General features: G+C 45.2%; 1 protein-coding gene across 4 annotated transcripts in view; it reads left to right on the top strand.

Moving 5' to 3' along the window:
- LOC124177455 (transcription factor AP-2-epsilon) overlaps window positions 1-21762 on the top strand; it is a 205486-nt gene that overhangs the window by 98127 nt on the left and 85597 nt on the right. For 2 of the 4 annotated variants that reach the window (XM_046559822.1, XM_046559821.1), the window contains exon 1: window positions 19290-19932. The exons of the other annotated variants lie outside the window; for them this stretch is intronic. In XM_046559822.1, the coding sequence (XP_046415778.1) occupies window positions 19648-19932 (285 nt within the window). In that variant the 5' untranslated portion in view covers window positions 19290-19647. Of the gene's footprint in view, window positions 1-19289; window positions 19933-21762 lie in introns of those variants that run through there. 4 annotated transcript variants of the gene reach the window in all.

Here is a 21762-nt window from a genome sequence, read left to right as displayed (position 1 = left end):
CTGCTCCAGGCTAATTAAAAATTCCCCACTCAACCGACCGACCGACCGATCAACTCCCTCTTCGCTTTGCTCCTGCTCCTGATGCTCCTGCTGCTGGTCCTGCAGCAACTCGTCGCGTCCTCTCTACCTCTATCAATAAGAGAAGATCGTATCGAAATAACGGGAGAATTTATCTCCGCTCTGTGACTGCTTCGGACGGTAAAAATCCGGCGGAAGCTCTTATCGAACATGGGCAGGAATTCCAGAAGCAGTATTAGGGATTAAGAAAATCGTTGGAAAATTTTTAATGCTTCGGAACATAACGCATCGCTTCTTTTAATGACGTTCAATTAGTTCTTCCGACTAGGTATATAATAAGGAAAGTTTGTGATGCGTGTGGATCTAAGCCTGAGGCTTACCGGAACTCATTTTACTTTACTGTAATTATTATCTTCATTAACAAAGTCGACGGGGATTGTTACACGAATAATCCAACAAATTACGACACCGTTCATCGCAACATTTCAAGTTACAATTCTTAGAAATTCTTTCGTCAGCAGATAAATACTTCATTATTATACTTTGCACATTGTTCTATTATAATTGGGGTAAAAGTTTTGGCGAAAACTTTTGCCATGCGAACTTCGCTTTTGCTTTTCACCTGTAATATACCTGCCCACTTCTCCTACGATTCCCTGAGGCACGCGTATAAGACAAGATGTAAACGACGCGAGGTACACGTGAATTGGAATTTCATTTATTATCAATATTTCACATCGCATTTCACGGGGGAAATAAATATGCACAATAAGTCCTTTTTTCGCCACGTCGAACCGCGTTTATATAAGGGTAACGCAGACCGCGGGGCTACAGGTGCGGGTCTGCCGCACATCTGCGAGCTTGTGTTGTACGTATAAATGTCTTACCGTTGCGCCGAGGTGAGCTTGCACATTGTCAGGGCTATAAATTGCCCGCAGGTTGATTTGTTCGGTGCATGCCGTTGCCCCTTACGCGACTCAACCGACTCAACTAACAAACCGAATAGCCGTGGATATAGATTGATATGCGCGTTATACCCAAGAGAAAAATCGGTACGGGTCAGGTTTTGCCCGGTGAAAGAAATAAAGAAGCAAAGGCGAGAAGAGAAAGAAGAAAACCACCGTCGAGGAAATCGTGCTAATTTGTTGCCGACTTTCGTATATTACCTTTCTACCTGACCGGTGTAATTGCGGTTACGTAAGCAAAGATCCGCCGCCCTGCGTGCACTTTGCAAAGATCCTCGGTGAACCGAGAGAATCTGCAACTTTCAGCCGATTACAATCGCGACTCATACAGCTTTTAATGCGTCGTTGTTGTCGTAAAAACCTCCGTGGAAATTGATTTCGCATATACCGACCGCGGCGATAAATCATCGGTAATAAATCGAGCCGGCGTGCACTGAGTAAACGATCGCTAAGATATAATTGAAACGACCGGCGACCTGAAGTTGCACGGTTAAACATATTCGAAAATTGCCCAAATTTTTTTCTCATTCCGTTGCTCAGTGCTCGTGCTGCAGCTCTCGAATACCTAACACGGAGAAAAACACTGGGAAATTACCTACCCACGTTATTTCAGGGTTGCGGTCTCACTCCGTATACCCCATGTCATCAATTTTCAACCAACTTAACATCGCGGGGTGATTAATGACTGGAATTCGCTGTACTGCGATCAAACCTGTTCAGTCAAATTTAAAAATAAATTAAACAAATTTTCAAGTAATGTCGTCAACTTGTAATAATTGATTATATGAATCGGTATTACACTGGTTTTCGAATTTTCAGTACATTATGCACCGTTTAAAAGCCTATGGAATGGTTGGGTCTATTTTTTGTGCAACTTTTACTGAGTTATATTTTTTGTTTTCAGTATTATCGCGGGGTTGTGAATAAGTGTTGATTTCCGTTTAATCGCTTCTCAGGGACCCTTGCTGTGTCGGTTAATCCGTTGAGATGATTGATACGTCCAAAACGATGATTTAAGATTTATAGGCTTTGGCTCTTAGCCGCAGACGATTATTTCGAGACCAATACTCGATACTCCGAAAGTCTCTGCACCACAGCCGAGATTCTTCGGCTAGATTTGATCACCAGATTCGCATGTAAATATAAGTCGAAATTGCACCGGGATGTGAAGCGTAATCATGGCTCGAGGTTATCGATTCACCGAGAGAAATTTTTAGTTGCCCTCGCTATACAGTCCTTAACTATTTTGATTTTTTGCCATAACCCAAAAATATATCCCTGTATTTAATATAAAAATTAGTTTTGTAACTGGTATAAACAGAAAATCTAGTACGCGTTATTATTCTCTTCGAAATTGACGTTGAGGCCTGATTCGATTGAAAAAAAATTACTTAAACAAATACACGTAATGTTGCAAAAACCAAAAGATGTAGCGCTGTCAGGTATAATTACACCGAATAGTTACTACTTGTATCAAATTTTCTTTTCATCCCAACATTATTCAAAACTTTACAGCAACGATACCCATTTCATTTAAATTTTCCACCAACTGTGATAATTGATGAAATTTTTCTCAGTCTGCGTTTTGAGCGAACTCTATTCCGAATAATGATAGGTATTACCCAGAGGGAGGCGGAGTGAGAGTAGGCAGCGGTGATCTCAGCATTTTGAACGTCCAGACAACTCACCTTGTTTTCTATTTTTTCCTCTCGTTTTCCATTTTTTACAACATCCCGCGACTTTCCGGCGGTTGTTACCTTGTCACCGCAGATCGCCTCGTACCCGGTTATTATCACGACACGGCCCTGCCCAGTAACTGCTTTCTAATGTCCAGCTTTTACCCTAGGCGCGAAAGCTCTGCTCGGATCACAACTCACAGTCATGCGAGTCACTGTCTAACTGTGTCAAGTCATTTTTACTCCAGGTGTTTATTTTTTTTTTTTTGTTCTCTTTTATAAATCTACGATTCGGGTCGAAGAAAAGCTCGCGCAGCGATTTTATCATTTCGCGGTTCTGTGTCAACTTTCTCCAAAATCTGCCCAACCTATCATTTCCCAGCTTTGGTTATCCCGCAAAAGTATTGAGGTGTGATTATCACTTGGGAAAGAATTCAATATTATAGTTGCAATTATGAGCGTTGCTTGTTGATCTCTTTGAGAAACTGCCGATGATATTTTTTCATTAGACTAATTTTTTTTTCTGCTTCTTTTTTTTTTTATCAATCCTCTTCTTCTCTCGCTCCTTTTTTTTCTCCTCGTGCAAGGTAATCAGCCGCGATCGTGCGTATAGAGAGTTATAACGGCAGGGTGAAAGAGAAAAATCGTTTGAATTAGCGTTTGAACGCTTCCTGGAACGATTTCGCCCATGCCTTTGACGTTTAATACGCGGGCAGCGTACCTACAGCGGAGAATCTTGGAACGGAGTTGGGATATTGGTGAGGAGGATTAGGATCAGCTGTGATTATTTGGTGTTAATTTGTTCGCCCGTTGTTTGGCGCAAATGGAGATTGAATGGCTGTTGCGAGAAGCTAACGAAGCTGAGCGCATCGTTGAAAGCCGCCGGAGTGGTGAATGGCTGTTATTTGATTTATTTTTGTCAGGTATTACGTGATTTTTTTTTTCCTCGCCGTTTCTTAATTTTGCTTCCGTTCCTTTTCGTCCTTTTTTTATTTTACACTTCGTGAAATGTTCACGTACGCCGCTCGCGCTTATTCACTCGTTCGGCTCTTACGCAACGTTTATATACGAACGGAGGATTTAAATAGCGCTTGAAGTGAAAAAAGATGAAGAAATATTAAGGAGAAGTCGGAGAAGAGAGGACCATTATAAAAAGAAGAAGATACATAAACACGCCGTTTCCTGCTGCTTCGCTTTAACATATGGACTTGAGTTCGTCTTGCGTAAAAACAAGACTGATAATGACTTGTGAATTTCTTACTTGTGGCGTGTCAGGTGGTCCCGTCCTGCGGAATCCTCCTCTGCACCAAGAGCAGCAAAAAAATGAGGTCGGAACGGTCAGTGTGCCTCGAAAAATTATAAAGAGAACGAGAAACGTCAAGAGACATGTGGAATTAAAATATCGCAACGCGCGAGAAAATTTTCTTTCAACATTTCGCTCGTTCTTTTTATACATAAAACGCGAAATAGTTTAAAATACAATCAATCAAGCCCGATTCACTCCTCTATCGATCATGCATGCGTGCATGCACGGAATCAAGATTGAGATATTTCCTGGAACTATTGACAATTTTTCAATCAATTCAGGGAATAAGATCACGTCTCAGCCGCGCTGCTTTCAACATTCCCCAATCAATCATCGATTCAAAAGCTGGCGATCGAGCTGCACGGCGGCGGCGGCGGCGGCGGCGGGTCTTCAATCAAATATAAACTTGTACGTCTCAGATCGGTAGAAAGTCCTCCTCTATCAGTTCGTACTACGCGATCGAAAATATCTCTCATGCATTAATCATACAATCCTTAACTCACGCGAGCCTCCAAGTCCGCGGTATATGTGTAAGCGTATGTATACATGTATATATATGTGTGTATATATATATAGGCTGCATAAAATACTTGGGTCACTCGACGATGAGGCCGTTATACCAACTCGCTGCTGTAACTCTACAAACCGTCAAACGAGATTCTGATTAGTATCACAGGAATACGCCGCCTAAATCGGTGATAGAAAATTAACATTAAGAAAATTCACTTCGCAGATATCCAGCTGATATAGAAAATTGAAAAACATCGTCAACCGCAATCGTACGAGTGTGTGTTCCTCGTCAATGTAGTCAATTTTTTTTTTTTTTTTTTTAGCTTCCGCAAAAAGGAAAGAAGAAAGAAAAGACAAAATCGTCATACGCTACCTAATACGGCGAGCTCGTGATTCGAAAATTTCCAATCAATCAAGCAGCTCTTTCTACTCAATAATATCCTCCATACGAAATATGAAAGTCGCTCATATCGTGTTATTAAAATCGCTTATCTAAAATTGCGGTCTATTTCAGATCGAGATCATTGTCTCAATAATTATTATACGCGTTGAATAATCCAAGTTCTAAATTTTTTCAATCCGCACATCAAGTTGCCGCTCCAAACTCGCAGCCGCGATGAATTCCTTGGACCTGGCGATAGATCGCGGAAACCCGTCTCTGGCTGATCGAGAGATCGATCGATCGATCGATCGTTCGTTCGTTCGTTCGTTCGTTCGTTCGTCTCATCTCAAATCGGTTCAAGATCGACAAGGCCGTTCAACGCGGGACGGATAAGATCGGGAAGATCTCTCCGATGTAGGGAATAATTTAAAGGTGAGTGCTCCTCGTTGAACGCGAAGTGAGGCAGGTGTGTCACACGAAGTTGCCTTTCCTTCAACACAGCTGACCGTTTGCGCTGCGGGAAGAAAGATAGGGCGAAGAGATACAGCATCCCGGGATTTATTTCGCGAGATGGACGCTGCTGATCGTCGCGAACGGAAGACGGATTTCATCGGACTTTGCGGAACGGGGAAATTTCGGATCGATAGGCGGAAGCGAATCGAACCTCTGAAAACGGGCGAATGAAATTCAAGGGAAACGACGAAGGTGTGGCAGCTGGACCGCTAACAATACTAATTGAAATAATTGTTGCCCAGGCGAGATTGAGCGTCGAGTAAACTTCTGACACTGACAAATAAGTATGTGCGGTGAAAAATTATAGTATAAACAGGCATCTCTAGTCTCGAATTTCTCTGCGCACCGACGAATTTTAATAATAATCAAAAGTCGAATCTTGCGTTGTTATTTATATTTCTTATTGCCGAACATTCATCAACCATTGGTCACGATTACGTGTTTAAGATACGCGTCTGCATAAACTTGTTACAAAATGTCGTTCACGGTTTAATCGGTAACTTGCCGAATATAGATGTACGAATTAGGCGATATTTTTAGGTCAGTTTTACATTCGGGTGATAGTTTTGAATTGCAAAATAATGAGTACCGATTTTCATCACCGGTTAAAAAGTCCCCGGACCTAAGTGAATTACATCGCTCACTTACGTTAACCGCTCGGCTCGGCGCGTATATCTCATCTGCATTACGCTTCGCTATCTCTAGATTTTTATCACGTCAAAATTACATACCACTGAATTATACGTACAGGTAACAAACTCTGGCCGACCGTCGAACCGCGCTAAATTATTAACGCACCCATTTCAATTTCGTCCGCACATCAAAATCAGAATAATTATTTATTCCGATCTCGGAGTGCGTCAATCTTACGGCAACTCATCCATAAATTTATACACGAGTAATATTAACGGGAAGAAAAATTATCGTTCTGAACTAGTCGTTTATTATCAGTTAAAATCTAGAAATTTCTGAAATTTTTTTTTTCCTTCTTTGACAGTCTGGCAAATCTCATTCGACTGCTGCTTTCTGCTCGAATGAAACCAGTACTAATCTTGATTTCTTGGATGTTCGACGACGATTAATTAGCGGCAAGCCGTTCACTCTCGTAAATGTTCGTTTCTCAATAATCAAGTAATAAAAGTTGTAATCCTAGGATAACTTTGAATAGTTAAACAAATTTCGAAAAACTAAGAGATTCAAGAAATCTGACACGACCGAAAAATGTACGAAACGTTCATATTAATTGTAATGTATTTCACTCTAGTTCCATCAGCTTAATTCTTTTTTATAACAATCTCACTACTGACCAACGTCTTGGGTATGTTTCGAAGTATCGTTTCTGAATCTAGCAGTAGCCTTAAGAATAAAAAAATTCCACGTACGAATTAGTCACAATTATTTTGTCACTAGCCATTTTAAATTCACAAACCACGGACTACAGAGCGCGTCAGCTTTCGGGCATCAAATTCAGCGGCCTATTTTACGTCCAATGTGAAATGATTTGAAATGAAAAGCACGGGGTTCCGGTATCCCGTACCAACCTCGGACACAAAGGGTCGGCTTACATGGTCGAAATTAAACCCTTTGCGACGTATTGCGACGCGTCGCGTCTGGGTCTCGAGGAGGCGACCCGTCTTTTCCACCACGGGCGAAGTAATTATTGGGCTTCGACGTCGCGGCTGAGGAACCGCCGCGGTCAGTAATGTCCGGTAAATGCTGACCGTCTACGTGACCACCTGGAGACAAGCCTAAGACAATGCGGATCGAAGGAGGCACGTCCTTCTTCTAGGCCTCCTCCGCCGAATGACACCGCTTCTTCCCGATCCTCGAAGGGCGTCGCGTCCGATGTTCCTCCGGGAGAAAATTGCCCCGTGGCCGATCGGGGAGAAAGAGGTAAGGAGAGCTGGAAAATCGACGCGAAAAGATCGGGGAATCGGGGAGAGGAACAAATGTGGGGAAGGGGGGGAAAAATGGAAAATCGGTAATGGGGCCCGAGCGATCGTGCGGAATGAAACGACGCCGCGCGGTTTTTCTCCTTTTAATTTTATCATTATATGTTACACGTACCCTCTCGTCTCGGCGAGAGGCTCGCGTATAGCCGCAATTTACGACCTCTAACAGCCCGGGAATTATTTTTTTACGATTCTGCCTTCTCGAAAAGTATTATAAGACCGGGCTGCATGTGCGTGTATACGCGCGTATAATAATTGTGTAAATAAAATATCCTGCGGTATCTCCTCGCGCATCCATACCGACTTTACCTACCTACTCGCACTTACGCTTCTCGCTCTTGGGAAAAATTCTAACACAAATTGCGCGCCGCCTCTTCGCCCGGTGGTGTATTACCGCTGATGTGCCTTCCGCTAACGGGAATCGCTAATTCTCATGCTCACCCATCGTACAATCACACGCGCGCTCTGATCGTTTCTTTTTTCTTACATTTAGCTATACGTACGCGTACCTACATTCAAACTTGCGGAGGCAAAAAGTATCGTCGTTTTCAATCATAACAGTCCGCGACTCCACGCAGCATCGACAAAGGAACTTGTAATTGGAACAAGAAGGAGATATATTAGAAAAAAGAAACACACCTGTATCGTTGATTGCGAAAAGAAAGAAAAAAGAAATAAGGAAAAAAAAAAAGAGAACAATAATAATACGTGCAAAATAAGTTGGAGAAAATGAGAAAGGATCAATTATTTCGCGATCTCTTTTTGCCAGTCATTTTGCACACGCGAACCCTGTTACCAAACGTTTCATACACGTACGTGCTATTCTTAGCTATACTTTATACCGGTGCACTGTACGATACACGCGCGTGCGGATAAGAGTGATTTTTTAAGTCTTGTCAAGATATTAAAAGAAGATTTCCGATTCTCGATTCAATCCCAGTTTCGATTACCTCAAAGTTGCTTCTTCACTGTGTGGAATTGGTCGGTAAAACGGACCCGGAACGAAGCGAGTCCCTCCTCGTCTCCTAGGTTTCATTCTTCCGACGAATCATTAGTCAATTAGAAAAAGTTATCGAGGCCCAAGGGAAAGGAGGAGAACTGATTTGTGTACCGAGAACCCGGAACGTATACAAGAGGCCTGTGCAACCGATGGTTTATGGCGAGGCAGCTATCTCGGACGGCGAGTATCGGATCACGAATTTGAGTAATACCTCGCCTTATAGAATCTCTCGTACTTCTTTGGCGTATCGGTCGTCGAGAGAATTGGAGGCACCACGCGCAGCATCCACCTGTTCACCAACACTCCCGCTTCTCTCCGTGAGTCCCAGCAGCGGACCCCGAATTCAAGCACCACGCAGGCCCCGCGGCCCCCGGCTCTCAGCTGACTCGAGCATAGAATTTTTGGTTATTCGTAATGGTCGCCGGGACCATCCACACGCATTCGCTTACCCACCTGGTTCCGAGTCTGTGAGAGTCGTGCGAGATGACCGAATGCCCTAAGCGGCGACACGCGTGTAGGCTGAATAAGTCCCGTGATCACACGCGCGGGGAACCAACCGACTCGGGCACACCGACCGACGAATGGACCGACGGTGCGCTGGTCACTGGGGCGTTGACCTGATGCTGGTACCTGGACCAAACGTACGCCGAGGGAGCGAGAAGGAGGCGTCGCGAGCGAGAGGAAGAATCCGAAATTCCTCTGTCGAAATGACGAATTTTCATTCAGTCCTTCCTGAATTTCAACAATTTGTCTCTCTCGTTTTTTTCATTTAATTCATGAGAAGGAAAAACAATGTACGACGCTGAAATGGCTGTCCGAACGCGTGTAAAAGAAATTCGGATCAGTGCGCAAATAATTGTAAGAGAAGCGGCGCTGTTTTTCAATTGACTTTTTTTTTTTCTACTCAATATTAGTATTATTTTTGTTGAATCCTTCTCCTAGATTTTAAGGAACCGAATTTCAATATTTCTCACCGCGACCTTTGAAGGATTTTTAATTTCGATTTTCAGAATACAATTTGTTTTCACGGCAGTCGAAACAAAGTCTGGCACTTTCTTCGGTCCATTCGGATTGAATATATTTAACCCTAAAACCGTACTTTACGTTTTTCACGTAATTTATGTTGGAAGCATATTGTATCACGTCCGTATATAAGCGATCGGTAAAAAGAGCTAAAACCATTCAGGATCTTGTGATTTTAAATTTCAATTGCAATGTCAAAGTTTTTCCGCCCAAACAAATCGCATTCGATAACTTGATTTGAAGAACGCTTTGCACCGTCTGCAGGTAAAAAATGACCGAGTGTGTGTTTATGCGACTGACACAGATTCAGTCTGCAGCTCTGCCTGCCGTGTCGTAGGTCTTGGCATCCGGTCGTTTCGATCAAAATTCGTGCCTACCGATATATCGGGCAATTAATTACCCACCGTACACAGGCCGAAACGTCTTAATCGATGTGTAAGCAATTAAGATTTCCGATTTCACGGTGCGCGGTACATAATTGCTCTGTCCTATTTAAACTATTCACCGCGTCTTACTTTACAAGCCGGCGAAAGAATTATTTATTCACGGTGTTCGATTCGCGTGTTCACCTATATACCTATATTATCTATAGCAGTATACCAGGAATTTATTGAACGCGTATCGATTTTCCATAGATGGTGATTAGACTCGGATCTTGAACATATTCACGGCGCTGCGCTCGCAGGCAAATGAATTCTTCGGGATTTCAAAAGAATGATAGAAAAATAATGTATATGTAATTGCGAGAAAATTCTTTACCCGCAATGTCACGGCATGCATATGACCGTAATTCTTACCGAATTCGTCATCCGATATAAAATAAAAACAAAGAAAAAAAAAAACTGAGGTTGCAAGTATTTTTCCAAGACTCGCATCCACCTTTGGCGCAACGCAACCTTGACCCAAAGCCTCGATGCGTAATACCGAAATCGTATTTTATTGGAAAAAATGATAACGAGTAATAAAAACGATCAATGGTCTTCAATTGTTATCGATTTTGTGTAAGCAGGAAAAAATCGAGGGGAACTTTTCGCTCAGACTTTTTGTCCCAACAGGTGAACTTCGAACCGATATTCAATTACGAGTTCGTGAAATTGAAGGATTTGCAAAGACTTTGGGAGCGAAAACTGTGTCGATAGGTCAAAGCGTTAGATTCACGACACTTCTCAAATGTCACGAGTGAAAAGGTTTCGCAGTGTAATCACGCGGGCAAAATTTGGCAATTATTCGCGCGTTGCATGAGACCGCGTTACAAGCTTGAGGTGATTATATCCTAGAATAAAATGATGAAGGTTGCCGTAATAAAAATGAAAGTGTTTTCGCCGTCGTCGTTGTCGTTCTCGTTGTTTGCGTTACAAGTTTAAGCGTCGTCCACCGCGGTGGTTATACCTCGGCTGCACGTACATACATCCGACAGTTGGAAGTGTGTGCGTGACTTGCTACAGGTGTAAACACCACATGCGTTCACGTAGGCAGCAGACTTCGCGGTGTAATATCGAGCGAGTTGTGCAAGGCAGGTGACTTGTGTTACCTCAAACTATTCACTTTCGATGTCAAAGCGAATTGGAGCATGGCGAAACTCGCGCTGCATCCTAGTTTATTTCTTCGCCCGCCTCTATTTACGCATCGTCGCGCATTACTCTCGACATTGCGCGTAATATCGCATCCGCGAATCGTTCGATCGCACGCGTCGGGTCGGATGCTGAAATTCCAGCCTCATTTGCAAAGCCCCTGGACCGGAAATTGAGATTCGGAAAACCTCGGCTACTGGAAGCAATTTTTGAGAACCACTTGTTTCTCTATATTGTTCAGTGAAAATTTATAAGCTGAATGATTTGTCGAGAAAAATGAAATTTGGTGAAAATAAGGAACCGGATATATCGAATAACACAGCGTCGCACGGTACGCCGCAGTCCGCGTGGATCGGTGACAACGGTTTCAATCGAACCAACAGCAAACAATACTTTGAAACGATATATCCACCCGGCTCAAGGAACGCATCGAAAGGCGAATACCTACGTACAGGAAGAAAGTCGAGGAGGCGTGACGATTGGGGAGATCGTTATTTGCGTACGTTGAATTTCGATCGTGCGTCGATGAAGGGAAACCCGAAACCGCACTATCGTCTTAAATTCGGTATTCGTGAGCCATAGAGGGTCGACCGCAGCTCTTGGCGAGCCTTAATGGCCGAGTCCTAAATTTCGTGGCTGCGTGTCGCCAAGTTCGAGAGAATGGAAGGACGACGACGGGGTGAAAGGCAGAGGATCGAGGTGGCAGGTGAGAACGAACCGATCCTTCTCGCCGAGCTTTGATTCTATCCGAATAATTGCAACCCGGGTAATTGACGTGTCTGACGTCAGGTCCCATCGCCGTCTATCCACGTGTTGAACGCTATACGCGTTTGACCCCGGCAGGCAGCAGGCAGACAGTGTAACGCGTACTTCTCCACTCACCCTTCAAGTTTGACGAGCACTTGTACCCGCGTGGGTAGATATATTTTCGGTGCCCGTGCCGCGACGCTTGAGAATTATTGAAATCTCACTTGACACGCGTGTAAAAGTAGCACAACGTCACGTAGGTGTTTGCGTAAACTTAACACCAATACGCTGCGGCGTTTTATACTGTTTGTACACACTTCGTCCGTGTATCTTCGTTTTTGTGCCGGGTGATCGGTGCAGGAGTCGGACAATTCACGTCCATTAGAATCGTGGAATCTATGAATAAGATACTCAGAAACTCGAATGCGGGGAAAGTACGCTTTGTTCTTCAAACTCGTTAAACTGTCATTTACTGTACAGATGTCTAATTTTTTTCGTCATCTCAGCATTGCGCTGCCGCATTCAATCGCTTTTTAAATCATCGCTGGCTTCTTTTCACGGTATGACCGGTATGAGCGCTTGAAATTATTTGTTCGTTAAAAAAACGCTTTACATGTTGGGCCATCAAAAGGTTTTGACAGTAGGTGCTTCGATAATTTAACAAATACCCGTTTGGTCCTCGCCAATGAAATGATCATCAAAGAATCCACAAATACCCTGACAGGTTAACTAAGGAGTAACATCTTTTTTTTTCTCTCTCAGGCATCGGAAATAAATGTGAGATTTGAGAGTCGACGGAACAGAAGCTGGTTTCGTGAAAATTACAGTAACTTTGCACACTTGCGTCATAATTGTTTTCAAGAATAGGTATTTCTTACCCTTTGTATTTACGAGCTGCCTGTATACTCGTAAATCGTTGAAACATGATGTAGCTCTTTTTAAAATTTCGAAACACATATCGAAGACATAGATTTCGTTCCTGCAATTTCGAAAACTGTAATTTAAGGCGTAACAATGTGACTTTGATGTCACAATATACTTAGTAACTACAATGCTTGAAAAATATTTATGCTAGGTACTCAGCATCAATCAACAGAGTATACGCCCGAAGCAAGATGTAAAGGTTTCCGGTTCTTCGGGTCAGTTTGATTCTCGAAATGAAGGTTTGAGAAGATGAAGTTCTCTGAACCCGGTTTAGGCAAATGTCCCAACAAATAATACGAGCGAGTATGTTCGTATGTTTGTATTCAAAATGTTGACCCGTTGCGCCGCACGGGAGTATGGATAAGGATTTTAACACGCGTGTGCAATTGTATGGGGAAAACCGTGTGTGCATACATACATCCATTGAAGCCAGTCCATCCGTTGAATAGATAAAATGCCTCCCGTTGGGCGTGTGAAAGATTTCCTCCTCCGGAATAGAAGGCAGTTTGAACACACGGACCTTACTCGAATGAATACAAGCGTGTATAGTTATCCAGCACTTTATGTTACGACCTTAGGTCCAGCTAACGTTCGCCAAAGAATTAATTTACGGTTCACCGTTGCGAATTCTTGTTGATTGACGTTTATTAGAAGTATACGTGAACGGTCGGCGGTGGTTTGAATTCAAAGGAATCGCGAACCCGCGCCGTTCTTTCCTCCAGACAACAGGTCGGAGAACAGAGACACATGCCACATAAGTCAGAGTTCCCGCATTCATCTAAATCCTCTAACCAACTGACGTGGTCATACGCTTCTAAGGTCGTTAATTTTCGCGGATTACGTAACGCCGCAACGCGTAATAGGTAGGATTGGTGTACGGTTTCAACGAAATCTACGAAGCAAAGCTTGGACGACAAACCGACGCGCTCTGCAAATTACTCCGTCACATCCTCCGATCGATTTTGCATTCGATATCGCAGCAAAGCTGGTGCCCTGATCGTCTTTCGCCGCCTGTCGTCGACGGCGCATGGCTGTATAATCAACCGTACACCGCAATCCGACTCGAGTAATAACAAACTTGGACGAGACCACACCCACGCCTCGCGTTCATTGGTCGGATCGCTTAGAAAAATCGAAGGCTAATGGTCGGAGGCTTGCCCACGTGACCGGAACACTTAATTGCCTGTTAAAACGCTAATGTTTCACGTTTTCGCTCCGCTGCCGTTCTACGCCGGCCGACTCTTGACGGGAATTACCGTCAAGACGAAATCCCCCCCGCTTTCCGTCCCGTCCCCCAAATTCACGATCAACCTACGGATAACGAACGTTGACAAAGGCGCATTTTTTCCGATTTTGTACGTATCTGACGTCTGCATTGAAATGAAAAATTGAACTCGCGATCGGTGATCGTCCGACAGATCCAATCTCGGTAATTTTATTCACTCGTGAAATAAAGCGAACCGGTATTTCGCGGTCAAGACGAAAAACGAAGTATGAATATATTTCGAAATAATTATTACCAGCTATTGCCCAAGCGTTTTTGCCGTTGCGAATCGATGATCAAGAATTCATCTTGACGAATGGTTTTATAGCCCGGTCGTCGCGATAATAGGTCGGAATCGGCCAAAAATACATTCAATGAATACTAATTTTAATTAACGCCTGTTGTGCAGTGTCATCTTCCGACGTCATTCGACACCGTCCATTAGTATCCTGATAATCACATCTGACTAACGTCAACCGCATTCCGAGGTTTAAATGACCAGGGCCGGCGTACGAGACGCGCGTATTATAGGTACGAACGCGAATCGCGTGCATTTCTCGCAAACTGCAGTAGTATGAGGTATACTAAGGTTCCGACGCCGCATACGTTATCGGTTCGCATCGCGTCCCGAGCCTTAACAATATTCCCGCGTATTCCTCGGTATTCCTATATTCCTAGACTAGATGGCCCGGGCCATCAGGGATATTGTGGGGCTGGTTTGTGCCCATATATTCAATAGCGGTGAGGAGGCGCTATCTGCATCCGGCAGCCCGCCTCCCCAGAATAGATGTGAAAATATGCCAAAAGATTTCTCCAGGGAGTGTCAAAGCGGCGTTTTGCTCCCTGTAAACCGAGCATTATCAAAGGGCCGTTAATCTCAAAAATGGACCATGCCACCGTCGTCCCGCGGTTCTTCGCTCTTATTTTCTCTTTTTATTACTCCGTGTTATACTTTCTTTTTATGTTTTTTTTTTTTTTTCTTTTCCTCTTCAAACCGTTCTTCTTCCTCTTGTCCCCTGAAGATAAATGCTTTTTATCCACCTCCCGTGGACCGACTGGTCGAGGCTGCTGCGCCTCTTCGCGCCTCCTTGGAACACTCTCAAAGCGTCGAATCTCACGTGTCTGCTTATACTTTCGTTCGTTCGCAGCAGCCTAGCACACCCACGGATCGTGTGGAGTGCGTTAATCTCACCGATTCCTTCCTCGTGAAGTTTCGGATCAAAACACCATATCCACCAGGGCAGGTGTGCCCTGCAATGGTGATCAGAGCACGGGAGGGAGGAAACAAAAAGAAGTGTAAAATGAAATAGAGTGGAGAAAAAAAAAAAAAAGAAAAAGAAGAAAGGAGAACGAGAGAAAAGTCTACGGTATGCCGTAGGGATTCGGCTTCGGTGAAAGCCTCGGGCTTCCACGAGGCTCAAGGTCCGGTATTATCTTGCCCTAGTGTGGATCAAGAGTCTCTCTAGATGATCACTACTGTTCAAATTCACACTGGCCACTGTTTATTAATAGCTCTGGAAGGCGTCGGGGTCCGGTTTCTATCAAATTACATCCTACGGGAGTGAAATTTCTCAGCATAGGAGAACGAAGGAAACGAGGATAAGCCTCCTCACCCTCTCGGGAGATTTGTTCCGAATTCGAAACGTCAGAGCGTACCTGCCCGTACAACGGAACATAATAAACCAAGCGCACGAGACATTTCTTTTCCAGGTGAGTATATCGCGCTGTTTTCTTTTTACGCGCGAATCGCATTCTTTCTTAACAAGCTCTGCTCGGTGCAAGCGCTCGGCTCAGGCTGTAGCCACGGAGTCGTTGTAGCTCTGCTCGTAACTGGTCGTATTTGGGTTAACGAATGTAGGAATGTAACAGCATGACAGCTAATTCCACGCTAGACGAATGCTCGTTCGATCGCCGTTCCTGCTCAGGATTATTGACCACTATCCGAGTCCTCGGGACCGTTTGTCCTTCACGTCCACGTCGAGTTCCTCGCTGCCGGAGTGCCCATCGCTGAACGGCGATGCCGAGTAAGTGAATCCGATCGGAATATGGAGAGCCAATTTGCATCTCGCATTTGCCTCTTCGAGATTTATCCTCTCTTACAGCTTAGAATAATTTGTTAACTCTTATAAACGGCACGCGGTTATCGACTGGTCCCTTGAACACGGGTATAAGATACTCGGCTCGAGACTACTCTCACTCGGCTCCACGATCTCGCCGTGCCGTGTCTGAGAGATCCTAACGAGATAAGGTTGCGCGTTCGTTGGACGGTTCAATGAAAATTCTCCTCATTCGGATGAAACTTCACGCGTTAACAGAATGGTGTTGAATTGATTAAGCTGCCTGAGATATCGTAAGCCGTCCACGCCGTTCCTCCAATGTTTGTCTCCAGCTCGCCGCGAACGCAGTTATACTTGAACTTGGAGGTTTGGAGGACCCTTCCTCTTCATCTTCTTATTTACGAGGCGATCGCTTTGCCGTCCTTGATTCGAACCACGCGGTTGGCAGCGTATGATAAACCAGCTCCAGCTTCCGAGACCCATATAACAACACCCGACCCATATTAGGGAGTCCGGGGAACAGTTAAGCCGGTGCGTGTAGGGTTTACGCATTGCAAGATGGTACACGGTAGCTTCCTACCTCCTAATTGAAAATATAAGCTCGCTCGCTTCAACAATGGTCATTTGCATCGCTTAATAGGAGTAAACAGAGTTCGTAACGCGGTGCTCTACTCCTTTTCCAAACGAGCAGGCTTCACTTCGGAGGATGAAACTTTGCTCGATAATGGCAAAGTGCCGCGTTATTTAACGGCCCTCGCGGACTCGGGTGAACAATTCTTACGCCGTTGGCTTTTATGGAATGCAAGGCGTTCACCTATACCTCGCTACACTCGGGGTTTTAATGGTCTCGTACTTTTTACGCGGAACAATTTCGACCGAGTCCATTTCACTCCGGTGTACCTTGTACCCGATGGAGCTTCCAAGAGTTTGATTATCTGGTCGTTTCATGCGTTACAGAGGTGGCGAACTTGCCTAAACTCGAGCGTACGAGACCGATGACGTACCTTCGGTTGTAAAACATTCTGCACTTAGTTCGAGGTGCGTCGGGGAGTATGGCAAAGAAAAAAACAAGAGAAACGTCAGAAACCGAAGATTGAGTTTTTGATTGTGAATTGATCCACGAGAGTGGAATTGCGGACGATTGGTTATAGAGGAGATGAAGCAACGCGTCTTGTTTGAGATAAGCGAAGTTATAACGACCGGGGCATCATCGTCGATATCAGATACATTGACGGGATACGCGAATGACGTTGAGCATAGAATGGTAATGATTGGAAATTGTGTTCGCTCCGTGGATCTGTAAAGGTATAGAAGAAATAACATCTGTCTGTCGTCAAGCTTGTGTAGGTGTGTACGCAAGCCGTGTATAAGGCTTAGCCTGAAAAGGACGGTGAATTAATGGATAAAGTCAATCGTATATACGTACCGTGATCTCCGAAGGCTGTGCATATGCGTATATACACACTTACAAGAGACACACGCGATACCGAGCAAAGGCAATTAGAATGAGACAGAAGACGGCAAGGCGCTGTCTAGTCAAACACCAAGGTAGGGAACCCGCACGGCGGTACCTGAGCACGCACAAGCGCTCGCGCACACACACACGAATCCAGGTGTACGTCATGACCAAGAACCGAAGCTTGTACGTGCAGCGACAACGAGAGAGAGAGAGAGAGAGAGAGAGAGAGACGCTCGTGTAGGTGAACCACACGTTCTCTGGTTATAAGAACTCGGCGTGAGCCAGAACGAGAAAGACATGTTCTCCAAGAAGAGAGGAAAAAGACGGGGCGTATGGAATCGACGGGCGAGAGACGAGGAGGAAACGGGAGAATCGGGGCGGCAGAGGAGATGAGAGGAGAGGAGAGGAGAGGAGCGGAGAGGAGAAGAGAGGAGAGGAGAGGAGAGGAGAGGAGACGACGTCCAGGTGATGATGTTCGAGCCGTGGTCCAGAGGAAGAGCGGGCGTCGGGAGGGATTCGAAGAGGAAGGGAAAGAGGAGAGAGGGGGATCGGCAGGTGCCGCGGGGGGAGGTCCACCACTTGCTCCTCGGCCGATCGGCTCCCCCCTCCTGCCGCGGGCGGCGCCACTTGTTTCTTCGCGTCTTTTAGCCTCTAGCCATATTCTCGAGGGCGCCCGCGCCACGAACGTGTCCTGACGACCGTCACCGTCACCGTCGCACCCACCGCCTGAGAACCGCCGCCATCGTCATCGCCATCGGCAACGTCGAGTCTCTCGCCAAGACGCGTGCGCCGACCCCCCGGGGGATTTCCCGGGAGTTTTCCGAAACCCCCCCTATCGCGCCACGTGCTCGTCGAGCGCCGCCGGCACCCGGAAGTCGCCCACCCCCAGTTTCGTGTTGTTTTCAACCTGATCGCCGCGTCTCGCGCTTACGGATTGACAGTCGGTGCCGCCTTGCGGTGGACCATTTTTTTGCACAACTCATGGTTTCCGGATTACTGGAATCAAAAAGTGACTGGACGTCAGATTTAGCGAAAATTCATCGCCAATCTCAACGAAATTCGTCGGTCTCTGTTGCGGACTATGTACAGCAGGTGATGTTCTTGTTGTGTGAATCCTGAGCATTGATTCCGATGTCGACGGATGATTTATGTGTCATTGGATTATCGGCCGTGCAACCGCGATGCGATGGACGAAGGTAACGAGGATTCAGGTACGTTTTACGATTTGAAACTGTAACGTGAAAATTGATTCGGCCTGTAACGATAGAACATCGCGATCGGTACGATTGACGGATTTTTCAAACAATCGTGACACGATCGCCGTCGCCTGTCTACCGATCACTTTCAAACTTCAACTCCGATCGTACCTTAATTCGGGATGACCTCGCGTTCGGTTTGAAGTGCCGACAATTTTCAAGTTACTCCTGGTGTGTTTTCTGTGAACCGCGATACTCCGTCGCGTTCTCGTTGTTTCGAAGATCGGTAAGCCGGTGTCAAAAGCACGTTATCCGCATAAAGAGAGAATAACAAAAAACTATCAAAAAACGAGAAGAGTGAACAGTGGTTATTAATACGTACGGTAATAATAATAAACGACACGTACGATGCATGAAAATGACGTCGAGATATTCAACGGAGACTATTCAGGCACCGGCGCAGTGAAATCGGTCCAGATCTGCTGCACCGTCGCGGAGAACACACGGTAGCCGATATCCCTCGATATACATATACCCCTGCACCAGGTAGACACGTGACTGATTAGACAGGTTTGCTCGGCATCGATATCGGTCACACTGTCGTCCATGCCGGCTGCCCGCTACACGCACTTACAATCAGGATTCTTTTAATCGCGGAGTCTAGGCTGGTCCCAGCGGCAAGGAAGGGGGGGGTGGGGGGTGGGGGAGGGGAGCGATCGACGCCGGAAGAAGGGAGGGAGAGCCCGGAGGAAAGAATCTTACTCCGTGTACGTGGTTCTTCTTATCCTTGTACACGGTGTAAAAATAAATATGACCTTTCAAAGGCGTCCGTACGAGGCGTCTAATTACCGGTTTTCGTTCGAACCTCCACGGAGCTGATGAGATATCGTCTCTCTATTCGCCGATTGTGATCATGTTTGCTGAAATACCGGCCGATCGATATCGCGAGAGCGGCGCAAGGTAAGATCGTCGCTCCGTCGAGCATCCGGACACAGAGTGTCCAGGGGGGAAAAACGGGCCTCTTCTACCGAAATCGGGAAACACCGGCAAAATTCGAATCCCGCGGGGAAATCTTCGGCTCGGGATGTCGAGCCTGGAGGGCGGCGAGGCCGACAACGGGACGACGGCTTCTTCTCTCGAGGAGGTCGCCTCGCCGACGAGCGTCGGGTCGGAGCTGATGGTCACCACCGACATGCTCGAGGAGCACGAGTCGAGGCTGAACGACACCCGGGACGTAAAACGGAAGCGGGACACCGACGGGGATGAACTCAGTCCACGGAAGCTGCCGTCCCTGACCAGCAACAACAACGACGTCGGTTTCGTTTTGGGCGACAATACCGAGGACGAATTGCAGACCGAGGCCGATGACGTAAGTCCCAGACCAACGAGTCTCTTATACCTGTACAAAATTGAGAACCGAAATTTCGATCCGTATCCGCATTTATCCTTCCTCCAGTCCGCGGGAAGCTCGACGATGATTTTTGATTATCCAGCGAAGAACCTGATTCGCGGGTTGTTCGCGGGCCTCGGATACGTAAGTTACGTAATTTCGAACTTGCGCACACCTCGAAGAAGCCTGTTACCACGCTCGTGTAAACAGGCGCATTCTGTTTCTACCTACGTGTGTATACGTATGTACAGTTTCGAGTTACCGGCCTGTTGTAAAATAGGAAGAAAACGATGAAAAAACAGGTATTTTCTCCCACGCGATATCCTCCTCGTATTATCGTGTACGCGTACCGTACGTATGTATATATATATATCTATGTATGGTATACCTTACGCCGATGATGTTCGCGCAGAGCTGTCGCACGGCGTCGTCATCTTCATACGAAATCTCTCAGGTATTTTTATCGCAGGGCATTGACATTCTTGTTTTTTTTTTTTTTTTTATTTTTTTTTTATGTATTTTATACGATCATGCTTATATATTATCTTGAACGCAGCTGCCGCTGCCATGCTCTTTACGACGCGGAAGATCCTCTTCGCCTCCGGGGTATCGCGAGGATGAAAATTCGAAACGAGACCTTCCGATTCTCTCAATGCTGGATGCGGATGGTCAGGTGTGCTATACGTACATATACGTTATACATCTGTGTACGTATATACGTGTACATACACGTCAGTTTAATGGGACCACGGAAGGAGGATGACGACGATGATAACTCGTTCGCGCGGTGGCAATGACTTTTGAATCGTTGTTTCTAAGCTTCTTAGAATATTGGAAACCCGTTTCGAACCTTCCCTTTCAGCAGCGGCTTTGAGAAGATGAGGAGGAGACACATCTCGCCTTGGGCTAGCTGATCTTGCAGCGCGCGAGTCTCCGTCTCTGTCTTTTTCTTTTCTCTCTCTCTTTCCCTTTTTTATTTCCTCCTTTCTTTCTGTATGTTTGTTTTTTTCCTTTTTCTTTGTTTTACATCCTTCTTCTTACCTCCGCCTCGTTCTCTCCCTCTACTCGATATCTTTTCGCCTCCGTCTCTCTCGGCACACAGAGGGTTTCCCAGTAACCCTCGGGGTTTGACTCACTGCTGCTGCTGCTGCTGCTGCTGCTGCAGAGCACCTTCGGGCGTTACGGCAACGTGTTTACTATCCGCCGGCATCGCGCTTCTTTATTTTATATTTATTTCCATTTCATTTACACACATGTTCTAACGTCGGTTAACAGGTTCTCTCGATTCTTTATATACATATTTTTTTTTTTTTTTCTTTAAGTTAGTTTTTTCTCTCTGAACTTTACTATTTATTTTTTTTTCCCATTTTTATGCATAATACGTTGCACGTACGCATATATTCCAATTCGCATTAAAATCTCTTCGAGATAGTCCTCCATACTTGAATTATATACACGTTATTAAATATATACACATTCATTCTTGTTCGCATTAAAATCTCTTCGATATCTCGTCGTCTACACTTGAATTATACACACGTTATTAAATCGTTAAAACGTCAAACGTTTCTTATGTCACGCTAAATTATTGCACCGCGTGATAATATAATCCCGGGTTTAAAGTATGCACATCTTTCAAATCAAGAATCCCACAATAATTCTTCTCAACAGATACATCTTATATAGCGTGTACGTATATTTTTCAATATTCCCCAACAGCTTCGCGCCTATACGTTCAATTCCAATAAAATTCCCAAAAGAAATATTTCATAGGATTAAAAGCGCGTGCAGCTATGATTTTTAATTACA

The sequence above is a fragment of the Neodiprion fabricii genome, chromosome 3 (genome assembly GCF_021155785.1).
Source record: "Neodiprion fabricii isolate iyNeoFabr1 chromosome 3, iyNeoFabr1.1, whole genome shotgun sequence".
NCBI classification, from domain to species: Eukaryota; Metazoa; Arthropoda; class Insecta; order Hymenoptera; family Diprionidae; genus Neodiprion; species Neodiprion fabricii.
Note: the sequence above shows the minus strand (reverse complement) of the source record. Positions and strands in the feature narration are given on the sequence as shown.